Source organism: Triturus cristatus, chromosome 8 (genome assembly GCF_964204655.1).
Source record: "Triturus cristatus chromosome 8, aTriCri1.1, whole genome shotgun sequence".
NCBI lineage: Eukaryota > Metazoa > Chordata > Amphibia > Caudata > Salamandridae > Triturus > Triturus cristatus.
Window position 1 is genome coordinate 1,160,410,422 of NC_140591.1, and position 12,007 is coordinate 1,160,422,428.

Here is a 12,007-nt window from a genome sequence, read left to right on the forward strand (position 1 = left end):
CAGCCAGAGCCATAGTTGGCCTGCCTAGGTCCTGCTCTGTCTCCAGAACTCTTCGGTCTCTACACTGGCTGCCGGTGAAAACTAGAATTGACTTTAAAGTTTTATGCCTGGCCTTTAAGATCCTGAAGGGTCTAGCTCCTCGGATCCTCTGGAATCTTCTGTCTTTTTATGTACCTTCTCGCTCTCTGAGATCGATGGACCAAGCGCTTGCGGTGGTCCCGAGATTCAAGTTGAGTCGCATGGGAGGTCGGTCTTTTCGGGTGAAAGCAGCTAGTCTGTGGAACTCTCTTCCGTTGGAGACTCACCTTTTGGACGACCTCTTCTTATTTCGCAAAGCTTTAAAGACTGTGCTATTTTAACTGCTCCCCCTCTGTGCTCTCTGTTTGTCACTCCCTCTGTTCTGTTAGGTGCGGCTATGTTTATCTTGTCATGCGCCAGGACGCCCCTTAGCTGGGGCAGCTGTGCGCACTACAAATGCCCCTAACATAACATAACATAACATAACATAACATAAATGCAACCCGTTTAACTTAAAGGAAAACAGGATGCTTTAAAAAAAAAGTTTTAAAAAAGATATGGTTTGTTTTAGAAGAAGCAGTGGTCCTGTGGACCACTGCCTTCTCCCAAACAAATAATTATTTTACATTCAGAAATGGAAAGGGGAGTTGTTAAAGTTCCACAAAAGTGAACAGAAATAAAGGTTTATTCAGGATTTTTAAAGAATGTTGTGATGGTCCAACAGACAGTTGTTACAGCTCAACTTAGATTGTGAAGCAGTGTTCCATTATGTAGGTGCATGGGGCATTTCCAGAATACAGCAGCAATCTTTCAATCCAAACAAATAAATCTAACTTTCCATAGCTTATCACTGACCTGAGGCCTCTGAAGACAATGGTAGAAGAAGTCAGTGAGTTCCAAGGCCGCAAGGAAATTTGTTGAAGAGTTCTGAGGATGCAAAGAAATGCTTTGAAGGCATCCTTTGGAAAAAGTTCCAAGATACACCACAAGCATAAAATGTCTGACGGTCTGGCCTAAAGATTGTCTCAGCTGGAAAGCCAGGAACACAGGGGAATAGCAGAACACAAGCCCAAGCAACAGGGGTGAAGAGATGAACCCAATCAGAGGTATTCTCTAACCAGCAGGGAGGTAAGCTGAGCCTAAGCTCATGCCCTGTGTGTGGCTGTTATAGACTGCAGTATCGTGGAATATTGCAATCTATGAATCCTGTGGTAGATCCTCAAATCCCAGGAACCTTGAATCCAGCATGGCACTTAGATGGGGCATACAGTCATCGCCTTTGACGTGCCTGCATAAAGACAGAATTGGCTGTGCTTGTGATGGGGATAAAAACTGAGCAGCACACTTCGGGCGGGCAAAATCCAGGGCAGCTAGACTCCTGTCAGCCCGGATGATATCCTGAGTAGTAATGCTCTGAGTAAGAGATGGAAAGAGCAGCCAATAATATCCGGGATCAAAGGTGGATCAGAGGAGAGGCGAGCACATGGGGCAATACATGACACTTTAAGGCCTAGAATTGCATTTGGTCAGCTGATTTAAGGAGAAACCTGGTCTCATCTTGTCATGTGATGAGTGGTCACATAACAATGAGGAAATGTCTGATGTTGGACAACGGTGTCAAGACTCTGAACGGCAGATAACAGGACTACCTAATCGAGGAAGAAGAGGACTTCTGTTTCTAATTATGGAAAGATTCGTTATGAGAATGTTCCCTTGAAGGTGACTCACCTTTGGGAGAGGGAGTATGCCTTACTCAAAAATAACTTGGCCTCCCACTCCATGATGGCCTTTGTATGCATGGAGGTGAATGAATCATAAGCTGTAGAGTCATGCCCCAATCCCAGGGACTATACACAGTTGGTGTGGGGGTTCGAATGATATATTGTTTTGCTGTTCCATCTTCAAATATTGAAATCTTCTGAGACATCTAACCTAGTAGCTGTGATGTAGCTGAGGAATGTGTAGGTGAGACAAAGAAAGATAGCTCTGAACTCTATAGATGAGGTACAGAAAAAAAGGACCTGCCAGCAGAGTGCTGGTTGCTGCCTACTATATACCGGTGAAATCCATTCCAGAAGTGGAGTCGCAGCCAAAGACACAAGGTGCTACCTGTCAGTGCTGGGGAGTCATTGCTGTGGAAAACGTTGTCAGGGCGACTTCGAATCCTGAAAAGAGTTTTCAAAAGACAAGGTGGCCGATTCACAGAATTAATCTGAGACAAAATCCTAAACGTACTACTTTTGGTATTCACAGAAGGCATTTAGTAGTAGTAAAGTTAGTAGTCCTAACTTTACTACTACTAAATGCCTTTTGTGAATACCAAAAGTAGTAAGTTTAGGATTTTGTCTTAGTTAGTAATAGTAAAGTTAGTAGTCCTAACTTTACTACTACTAAATGCCTTTTGTGAATATCAAAAGTAGTAAACTTAGCATTTTATCTCAGATTAGTTCTGTGAATCAGCCCCAAGGAAATGCATACTGCTGCACGCAGATTAGAAAGTTTGACAACACAACAAAGTAGTCAAGTCAGACGGGAAGGAATGTTAACCCTTTCTCCTATTTACCTACTCTGCCAACACTTGCTTTCACCGCAGTTTCTTTCTTGGATGCACAAGAATATCCTGTCCCTACAGTGGGTTTTTACAATGTCGCCTTGGGAGTGACACATTTTGCATTCAGAGTACACCTTTTGCTACAAAGATTTATATTTACACCAGAGTAGGACGTGTACTGGAAGTTACAAATATAGCAGCAAGTTCCTTAACGTCAGTAACACTATTTTTGGTGGATCCCTTATCTAAAAGCCATGGTCCTCTCTCGTTCCAGGCCTCTCTTTCACTCCAAGTAGCTGTCCTCACGTAAGTTGAAGACAAAGTCGAAAGACAAGTCTCACCATAAAAACAAGAACTCCAATTTGACCTTTCTACATCCAATCACTCCCACTCCAGGCAGATGTTTCACAGTCCACACTCGAAGGGCTGACTTCGCTCCCCTCATCAGAAACAGAGCCTATGTCTACACTGGTCTCAGCATGTTCCAAGTTACCCTGGTCTTGTCAACCACACAGCAGATAGGCCTTTATAAAAGACCTTCTGCAACTTTTTTTGGACAGTGCTAACTCCATCTGGAGCACCTTTAGTCACCCAGATTCGCAAGTGCCCCAAGCTGGATTTCTGCTGGTGGAGCCTACCCCAACATCGACTAGCTCATTTGCCCCTGCCCGGCTCTCAATCGGTGCCAGGCCGTAACTCCACAACTGCACGGAAGATCGCGTTCGTCCATCCCACGGCAACACTAGACTCGGTTTTAGCGGTGGCAGCTTTGGATCCAAAGCCAGTTTCGGATTCAGATTCAACATCACCCTGTGACTGGTCGATGTCCTGTTATGAGATCACTAAAGTGCAGACTCTGATTTGAAGGTTTTTCCAGGTGGGACCACTCCAACGATTCCAGTACTATCAAAGGCTGGATACCCTACTTGCATGAATTCAGACCCCATCTAGGGTTTTTAAAACATTCAAAATGATGAAGATGAAGCAGAGGCAGATAATTATCTTTCCTCCGAGTTACACCGATACTCGCTCATATTTAGATTTACTACAGAGCCAGATTTGGACAACCCACTGAGGTTACCTAAACAGGAGACTATAATTTACGATGGTAGTCTGCAGAGCTACAAAACTGTTGGAACGTCGGTACCCATGATACAAAGCAATATGCATCTATTGACTGAGTTTTTACTGCCTGGTCCTGTGACTACAGAGCCCTTGCTGTCCTTTAACAAAGCATTGACGGAGACATTGATGGCAGTCTGGACTAAGCTGTGTTCGGCACTGCTGGTAAGTTTCCCTGTGCAAGACATCATAAGCCTGCCCCTTGATACCCAGCCATTTTGATCCGGCACTTAACTCCTGACAAATAAGCGGTTCAGGCTTCTCTCAGAAATGTCTAACCCAAGTGCTCAGCCATCTAGAGAACTGAAGTGCACTGATGCATTTGGTATGAGGATCTTCAGGACTTCCAGTTTGGCATCGAAGAGGGATATGGGCAACAAGAACCTACCAGCCATTCCTTACGAATTTAGAAATGCTTTTGCACAAACAATTTAGAATAGAAAGGATGCAGCTATTTATGTATTGTACTGTATGTATTGAGAGTCCCTATGGACAGAACATACAGTGTAAGTTGTACCCTCGGACCAGTGTAATGATCAGGTGCCATGTATGGGTGAAAGACATAGGATTGTCTGAGGACATGCATGCATTCCTTATGGACATGCCATTTGATGGCTCCTGCTTCTTGTAGAAAAAGCTGGCTGCGCTGGAGGGCTTCAAGAACAGTAGTCATACTACTGCTCGCTCATTGGTATTTTTGTATCCAGACTGCCAGTTCCACAAACAGTGCTGAAAATCAGAGTATACTCTATTGAGAAAGGCAGCCATCACAGTCTGTGCAACAGCCCTTATGGTCCTTTTATGGCTACAGGGAATATGGTGGTGGCAGAACTGTGATCACCAAGGGCAACAATCGTCTTCCTCTTTGTCATCAGCTTCAACTGCAGCCAAGCTACTTTGATGTTCCCTTTCATGGTTATGTGACAGTAAAGTGCAGGATAGGGCTTTATTTGCCTAGTCGGCATGCAATTATCTCAGACCTGATGGTACAATAAGGTTATTCTTTCTTCTGTGACTGCTGCCAATCCTGTTCCTCCTGTTTTTGTTCAGACTTCAACAGTTCGTGCTTCAATCCTTGCCCAGGAAGCGGGATTAGAGATCTCCCCTGCAGGCAAGAGTAAGGAATGACTGCACCCAGGGCTTTAAGTGGGCCGGGTCTCACCGGATCTGAGCACCGGCAGTTTTTTTAAGGGAGCCTGGAAACGGGTCTCTATCGGGCTCTCTTTTGTGTCCTGGCACAGGCGGCCCGTTTTTTTTTCCGGATTAGCAGTGACAGCAGCACTTCGATGTGCGCGTGGTGCAGAGGCGCAACTAGAGCCAAATTTCGGGGGGGCTAATCAAAAATTTCGGGGGGGGGGCTGAATCTTTAAACAGTAGGCAGAGTGGCGCTGATTTCGGGGGTGGGGGGGGCTCAATCTAGGCAGAGTGGAGCTGCAGGGGCTCTTAGAAGGGGTGAAACAACAGCGAGGCCTCATTAACATGCAAACGGTCTTTTTAAAGACCTGTGAAGTGCTCGGGCGCGTCTTTGTGCCTGCCCGGGAAGCGGTCTCATCCCGGGCTGCCACACACGAGGGGGGGGGGGGGGGGGGGGGGCGAAGCCCTTTGACTACAATGGGTGCTGCGCGCCTGGCGTGGTGAGCCTTGTAGAGAAAGGGAAATCCTTTAAAGAGAGTCTTTTTCTCTATGGATTTCCCTTCTGTTTTTGAAACTCAGGAGCAGCAACATTGTCGTGGTGTCACTTTTTCAATATTATATACAAGCTATAGTTGCTGCTTATTTATCTTATGCAACTAACAACCACTGACAAAGCCAATAGTCCTGACACGTAGGTATGATGTGACTTGTATCATATATCTGGACGCAATGACGGAAACAGCAAAATACAAGTCGGGCAGCACACTATGCTAAACACAGATTTTTAGTTTACGTGTTTTAAGCGACGCCCTTAATTACATTGACCACGCCCCTTTGGGAGACCCCTAAGTTTTTTCCTCCCACTTAAAGCCCTGACTGCACCCGCCTGCAGGGGTTTTCTGGGTAGGCCTCACCCCTCTCTAAAAGGCTGCCAACAGACGTCGTATTTGCAGTGCACCACCTTTTTGTGGAGCAATTTCAATGCATCTCCTACGGGCATGTTTGCTGCGACAACCGTAGTACGGTGTGGGTGCAGAGGCAAAGTCATGTCCTCAATTACGTGAGGCCACACCCCCATGCAAGTGAGGAACCAACCTCTGAAGATAACGCTGGCGCTACATGTGTCAGCGTTATCAGTATCACAGAAATGGCCGCAGAAGGATCTGTGATCTCTCCTGGGCAGTATGTGTAATAAGGTCACTGGGAAGCTTTTTTCAAACCAAAAGAGGCTTCATGTTAAATCACAAGTAACAGTGGTGAGAGGTAAATGGATCTGAAGACTTTGACGTATCTGCTTTTTGTAAATTCTTCCCCAGCGAGAGTGGAGAAAAAATTCTTTATAACATGATATACCAAAGACACTCTGTCCACTATCATAAAACATGTTTAAAGAGCCACCAAGGCTACATGATTTTCCCTTTGTTAAAGTATTTATGTTATATTTTCAATGTTCACGAAACAATCGTGTGTGCGGACAGGTTACAGGAAATGAGGTGGCATCTACTGAGCGAAATCTTTAGCAAGTTGTGGGAGCAACAGAAATTGGCAGAAAATTAAAATGTTTAGATTGTTTCTGAACTGGAGTTTGGATGGGAACATTCTTAGTTGTATGTTTAAGAAATTTTAAAGTTATGGCGAAATTATTGCAATGTATGGCATAATGAAAAGTATATTTGAGCAAATTGTATACATAGTAAATTGTGCAGTGAAGAATCAATATTTTGAAAATTATTACACATTAATAACTGACTCGAATTTAGATAGACCACATACCTGTGCAGCGGTAAGATCATATCCTAAAGCCATGTGTAGTGTAAACGTGCAGACACTTGCTACCACCACAACAATTGGAGCAACGCCAGCAGTCAGGCTCTGTACATAGCCAGCTTTCTCTAGAAAAGCCCTTTCTTCCGTTCGGATTGCTAAAAGAATTTTAAAAAAGAATGAAAAAAATCAAGGAAAAAAGAGTAGATATGGCATTTTCTTACCGTGAAACAGACAAAAAAAAACTGGTTTTATGTTATTATAGCCTACTACAATAAAGATTTAAAACTACTTTTTCACTTTTGAAATACACTTTTTCTCAGAAATGTTGTCAGTCATTCGGGTTCATCGCGCATTGTTCGGGACGGATTCTGCGGGACGCAGACTAGCTATTTCAGCGTGTTGCACTGATTGTGTTTTGTTTTCATCATCATCACCAATATGTAATGTTATGCCACTGTTTGCAATAATACGTATCTGTGTATGTGGCCCCTCGGGCCCTAAGATAGCAAGAAATGCAATCAAATTTCTTATGAAAAAAATGTCAGTGAACATGTTTGTTCAAGAAGGCTCCTACTCAGGCTGTGGAGTGTCAATAAAGCAAAAGCTGACACGATAAAGTACATTAGCCTATGGATCCCTTTTTTACAGAAAAAAATGGCAGTTGTGACTCAGGGAGCATACACTCTACTGCTATCACTATTACTATTTACATCTCCACAGCGTTGGCTCTAAACATGTTTGTAAGGGTGCTGCAAGAAGGGTGACAAAAGATTTTCCAGATAAGAAATTGCAACAGGTTGCTGACTCACGCTCAGCACAATAAAAAGAACAAAATGAACTTACTCTTTTGTGGTTGAACTGGGCCCTTAAAGGGTAACATGTGTCAGTTGCGTACTTGTTCAACTCACCAGAAAAACCAACTAAATATGAAGTTAATTCATGAATTAGCCTTGCATCTTCACTCAAATATCTTACATGGGTCGCACTATCTCCGACTAATAATACTTTTCAAACTGGATTTAGCTGGGGTATGGTGCACCCCCAATAACATCCTGGTGCCTACAGCCTGCTCTGTTGGAGGAACCTGTCTTTCGGGATACATTAAGCTGAAAAACAGCTGTCTTCGTTGATCTAAAGTAAACCATTATTCCACCCCCTCTACCGCTATTGAATGGGTAGCATTGAAATATCATTTTATTTCAAATTCTTTATTCGGTTTGTGTTAAAAACTATAAAACACTACAACAAACTGTAAAAACAGTACATAAAACTGGATTCTTAAAAACCTGTATAAAACATTAGATACAGAAGAAATAAATGGACAGGTTCTAAAATATATTATTACTCATCCTGGGTTCTCGGTATAAGAACTACAACTCTTAAAAAACTTACAACATTTGCTATGACATGTTCATCTAATAGCATTAATAAATATATAAAAGCAGGGTGAACTTGTAAAAAACCTTTTCCTTTTAAAATAGAAACAATAAAAACCCTCCTTCGTTCTGCATTAAAAAAGTACAAGACATCACAACGTGCATGTATTTCTGAAGTGATTTTTTTGTCACAGTCGCAAGGACCCAGAGAATTTAAGTCAAAACATCCTTTTGGAGTAGCAAATATCAGGTGCAGTATGTTAAATCGGAGTCTTGCAAGCAGATATCTACCCCTATAGTTTTTTTTTTGTTGCAAAGATTAGGTATGGCTTGTTGTCCAGTGTGGTAGCTGGCAAAAGGAATATGCTACTTACCAGTATGCATCTGTTCTTGGCATGTAGAGCTGCAGAGTTGTACACTTAGCATAGATCGCCATCTGGTGTTGGGCCCGGATGTTTGCAGTTTGTTTTTGTTCTTTGGACAGTCTTTGGAAGTCACGAGTTCGGTGACTCCTCTTTCGGTACGTACTGCGCATGGGCTTCGGCTCCATCCTCAGATTGTTTTTCGCCAACAGGGAAATGATGGAGCGTAGTAATAACAGTGAGAAACCCATGTGTGTTGTATCTAAATAAGATGGACTGGAACGGATACAGGTAGCCGGGGAGGCGGGTGGGCGTGTACAACTCTGCAGCTCTACATGCCAAGAACAGATGCATACTGGTAAGTAGCATATTCCGTTCGAGGCATATGAGCTGCAGATTGTACACTTAGCATAGATTATATAGCAGTACCCAACCTTAGCGGTGACCACCGGTATCCGTTGCAGCGGTTTGAAAAAGTGTCTTTAGTACAGCCTGGCCCACACTAGCTTGTTGCTTGGAATGCACGTCTACACAGTAATGTTTTGTGAAGGTGTGCGGTGTTGACCATGTGGCTGCTTTGCAGATGTCATCTAAGGGTATGTTCCCTAGAAAAGCCATAGAAGCCCCTAACTTTCTAGTAGAGTGGGCTTTAGGTGGAACAGATAATGTTCTTTTTGCCTTTTGATAGCAAATTTGTATGCACTTTACAATCCACCTAGCTATCCCTGATTTAGAGATGGGGTTGCCATTATGTGGTGGAGAGAAGGAAACAAACAATTGTTTAGTTTTCCTGAAACGTTGTGTTCTCTGTATGTAGTACAGTAAAGCCCTCTTAACATCAAGTGTATGTAGAGCCCTTTCCGCAACAGATTGAGGTTGCGAGAAAAAAACAGGTAATTCCACCGATTGATTGAGATGGAAGGGGGAAATGACCTTGGGCAGAAACTTTGGATTTGTACGAAGTATCACTTTGCTGTGATGTATTTGTAAGAAGGGTTCCTGTATAGTGAACGCTTGTATTTCACCAACCCTTCTAAGGGAAGTGATAGCTACGAGGAAAGCTGTTTTCCAGGTGAGGAACTGTAGCTCACATTTATGCATTGGTTCGAAGGGCGGACCCATTAGCCTTGTAAGAACTACATTTAGATTCCATACAGGGGAAGGTGGTGCTCTGGGAGGAATTACTCGTTTAAGGCCTTCCATAAAGGCTTTAACCCCTTCAGTGCCCATGACGAGCTGGACTCGTCATGGGCCGCGGTGGCGCTGTGCCCATGACGAGTCCAGCTCGTCATAGACCCCGCCCGCTAATGCAACGGCCGGCACTGGGCGGGGAAAGGGGCGGGCACTGAAGGGGTTAATAGCGGGCACTCTGAACAGTGATAAATGCTGTCTGTTTTGTAGGTAAGCAGCAATCGCTGCTAGGTGTAGGCGTATGGATGAATATGCCAGGTTACACCTTTGGAGATGGAGTAGATAGCATATGATGTGCTGTATGGATGCATCTAAAGGGTTGATTGTATTGTTACGGCAGTAAATAACAAATATCTTCCACTTTGCGGCATAGCATGCTCGAGTGGTAGGACGTCTGGCTTCCTTGATAATGTTCATGCAATCAGGGGGAAGGTTAAGGTACCCAAATTCTAAGATTTCAGGAGCCAGATCGCAAGGTTGAGCTGAGCTGGGTCCGGGTGCCTGATTTCTCCTTGGTTCTGAGTTAGGAGGCATGGGGACAGGTGCAGTTTTTGATGTGGTACCACCGAGAGCTGTAGTAGTGTGGTGTACCACGGCTGCCTGGCCCATGTTGGAGCTACCAGAACGAGTGTGAGGGAGTGCTGTTGTAGCTTCCTTACCACTAATGGAATTAGCGGGAGAGGTGGAAAGGCGTATGCAAATTTGCCTGACCAGTTCATCCATATCGCATTGCCTTTGGACAATGGGTGTGGGTATCTGGCGGCGAAGCTTGGGCATTTTTTGTTTTCGTGGGTGGCGAAGAGGTCTATCTGAGGATGCCCCCACTTGTGGAAGAATGGGCGAAGAACTTGTGGATGCAGTTCCCATTCGTGTAGTTGTTGCGTTTGTCTGCTGAGCAGATCTGCCATGGTGTTTTGTACGCCTGGAACGTGCTGTGCCAGGAGAAAGATGTTTTGAGGAATTGCCCATCTCCATATGCTCTGGGCTAAGCGGGAGAGCTGGGGAGAGTGTGTCCCCCCCTGTTTTTGAATATAATACATTGCAGTCATATTGTCTGTGCGAATAAGGACTGCTTTGGCTGAAATCTGTTTTTGAAAGGATTTTAGGGCTAGAAAGATCGCCAAGAGCTCCAGATGGTTGATGTGGAGCGACTTTTGCTGTGGCGTCCATAGACCTTGCATTGTGAGGTGTAAGAGGTGCGCTCCCCAGCCGGAGAGCGATGCGTCCGCTGTTAGAATCACCTGAGGAGCCGGGTCCAGGAACGGCCGCCCCTTTGAAAAGGTTTGTGGTGTTCCACCACTGCAGAGAGTGATGGGTGCGGCCGTCCACCAACACCAGATCCGTCAGCTGTCCTTGGGCCTGGTTCCACTGTTGTGCTAGGCACTATTGAAGTGGACGCATGTGGAGTCTTGCATGGGGCACTATGAAGATGCAAGATGCCATCATCCCTATGAGCTTCATAAACACTCTTGCTGGAAGAGAGTGTTGAGGAAGGAACGTTTGACGCAAGGCTTGTATGCTTGCGATTCTGGCTGAGTTTGGATAAGCAATACCTTTGGAGGTGTCTATAGTGGCCCCGAGATATTGAGATAAGGGTACCCAAGCACACGTAAAATCAAGGTCAAAACAGTTAGAATATACATAAACAAATAACACAAGTAGATCTTCGTCTCTTTCTTTTGAGTTTCTTCGGTTTAATATTCTTTTCTCAGAATGTATTTCACAGTCTTCAGAAGAAAAACATCTATGTATTTGTACACTGTCCAATACTCTTAGGAGATGATACAATAATATGGTCGTATATAGTGTCTGACTTCATTTACCAAGAAAATAATGCATTTCATCATCAACATTGATCCCTAACTCAGTCGTACGCAATTTCAATATCCAGGAGGCTTCATTTCTACGAAGCATGAGTTCTCTGTTACCCCCTCCAGGGTTTCTCATGGTTTGCTCTATACCATAGAATGTTAAGTCCCTGTGTACTCCCTGCGAGTGGCATTCCAGGATGTGTGTTGCAATGGGGTATCTTTCATCACCCTGTTTCACTGCCCTCATGTGTTCCCCTATCCTGACACGTAAGGGGCGTATCGTGCTGCCCACATATTTTTTGTTGCACCTGCACTCGATAATATATACAACAAAATTAGTGTTGCAATTGATATTCGTCCTAATCTTGTAACTTTTCTCGTTAGGACCCATGAATCACCAACTGATATGATATGGCTAGTGCTCACCATACCTCACGGTGTTTGATAGTACACTATAGCCTTGTGATACCATCTATGGATGAATCTACCCATAGTTTTTACACCTACCCTGGGAGCACATTTGTTTACGTTGTTAACAAATGTTTGCATCTTGTAATAACATATTAACTAATGTAATTACCATATCAATTTGTACCTAGCCGTGAACAAGTCGCATGTAAAAAACTACTAAAGGCGACGAAACACGTGTTGTATTCAGCCGTGAACAAGTCGCAT

At 44.1% G+C, this 12,007-nt stretch overlaps 1 protein-coding gene across 3 annotated transcripts in view; it reads right to left on the minus strand.

The window, feature by feature from the left end:
- LOC146805541 (ATP-binding cassette sub-family C member 5-like) overlaps positions 1-12,007 on the minus strand; it is a 1,766,780-nt gene that overhangs the window by 1,135,153 nt on the left and 619,620 nt on the right. For all 3 annotated transcript variants that reach the window (XM_085622799.1, XM_085622798.1, XM_085622800.1), the window contains one exon: positions 6,599-6,747. In XM_085622799.1, the coding sequence (XP_085478925.1) occupies positions 6,599-6,747 (149 nt within the window). The remainder of the gene's footprint in view (positions 1-6,598; positions 6,748-12,007) is intronic.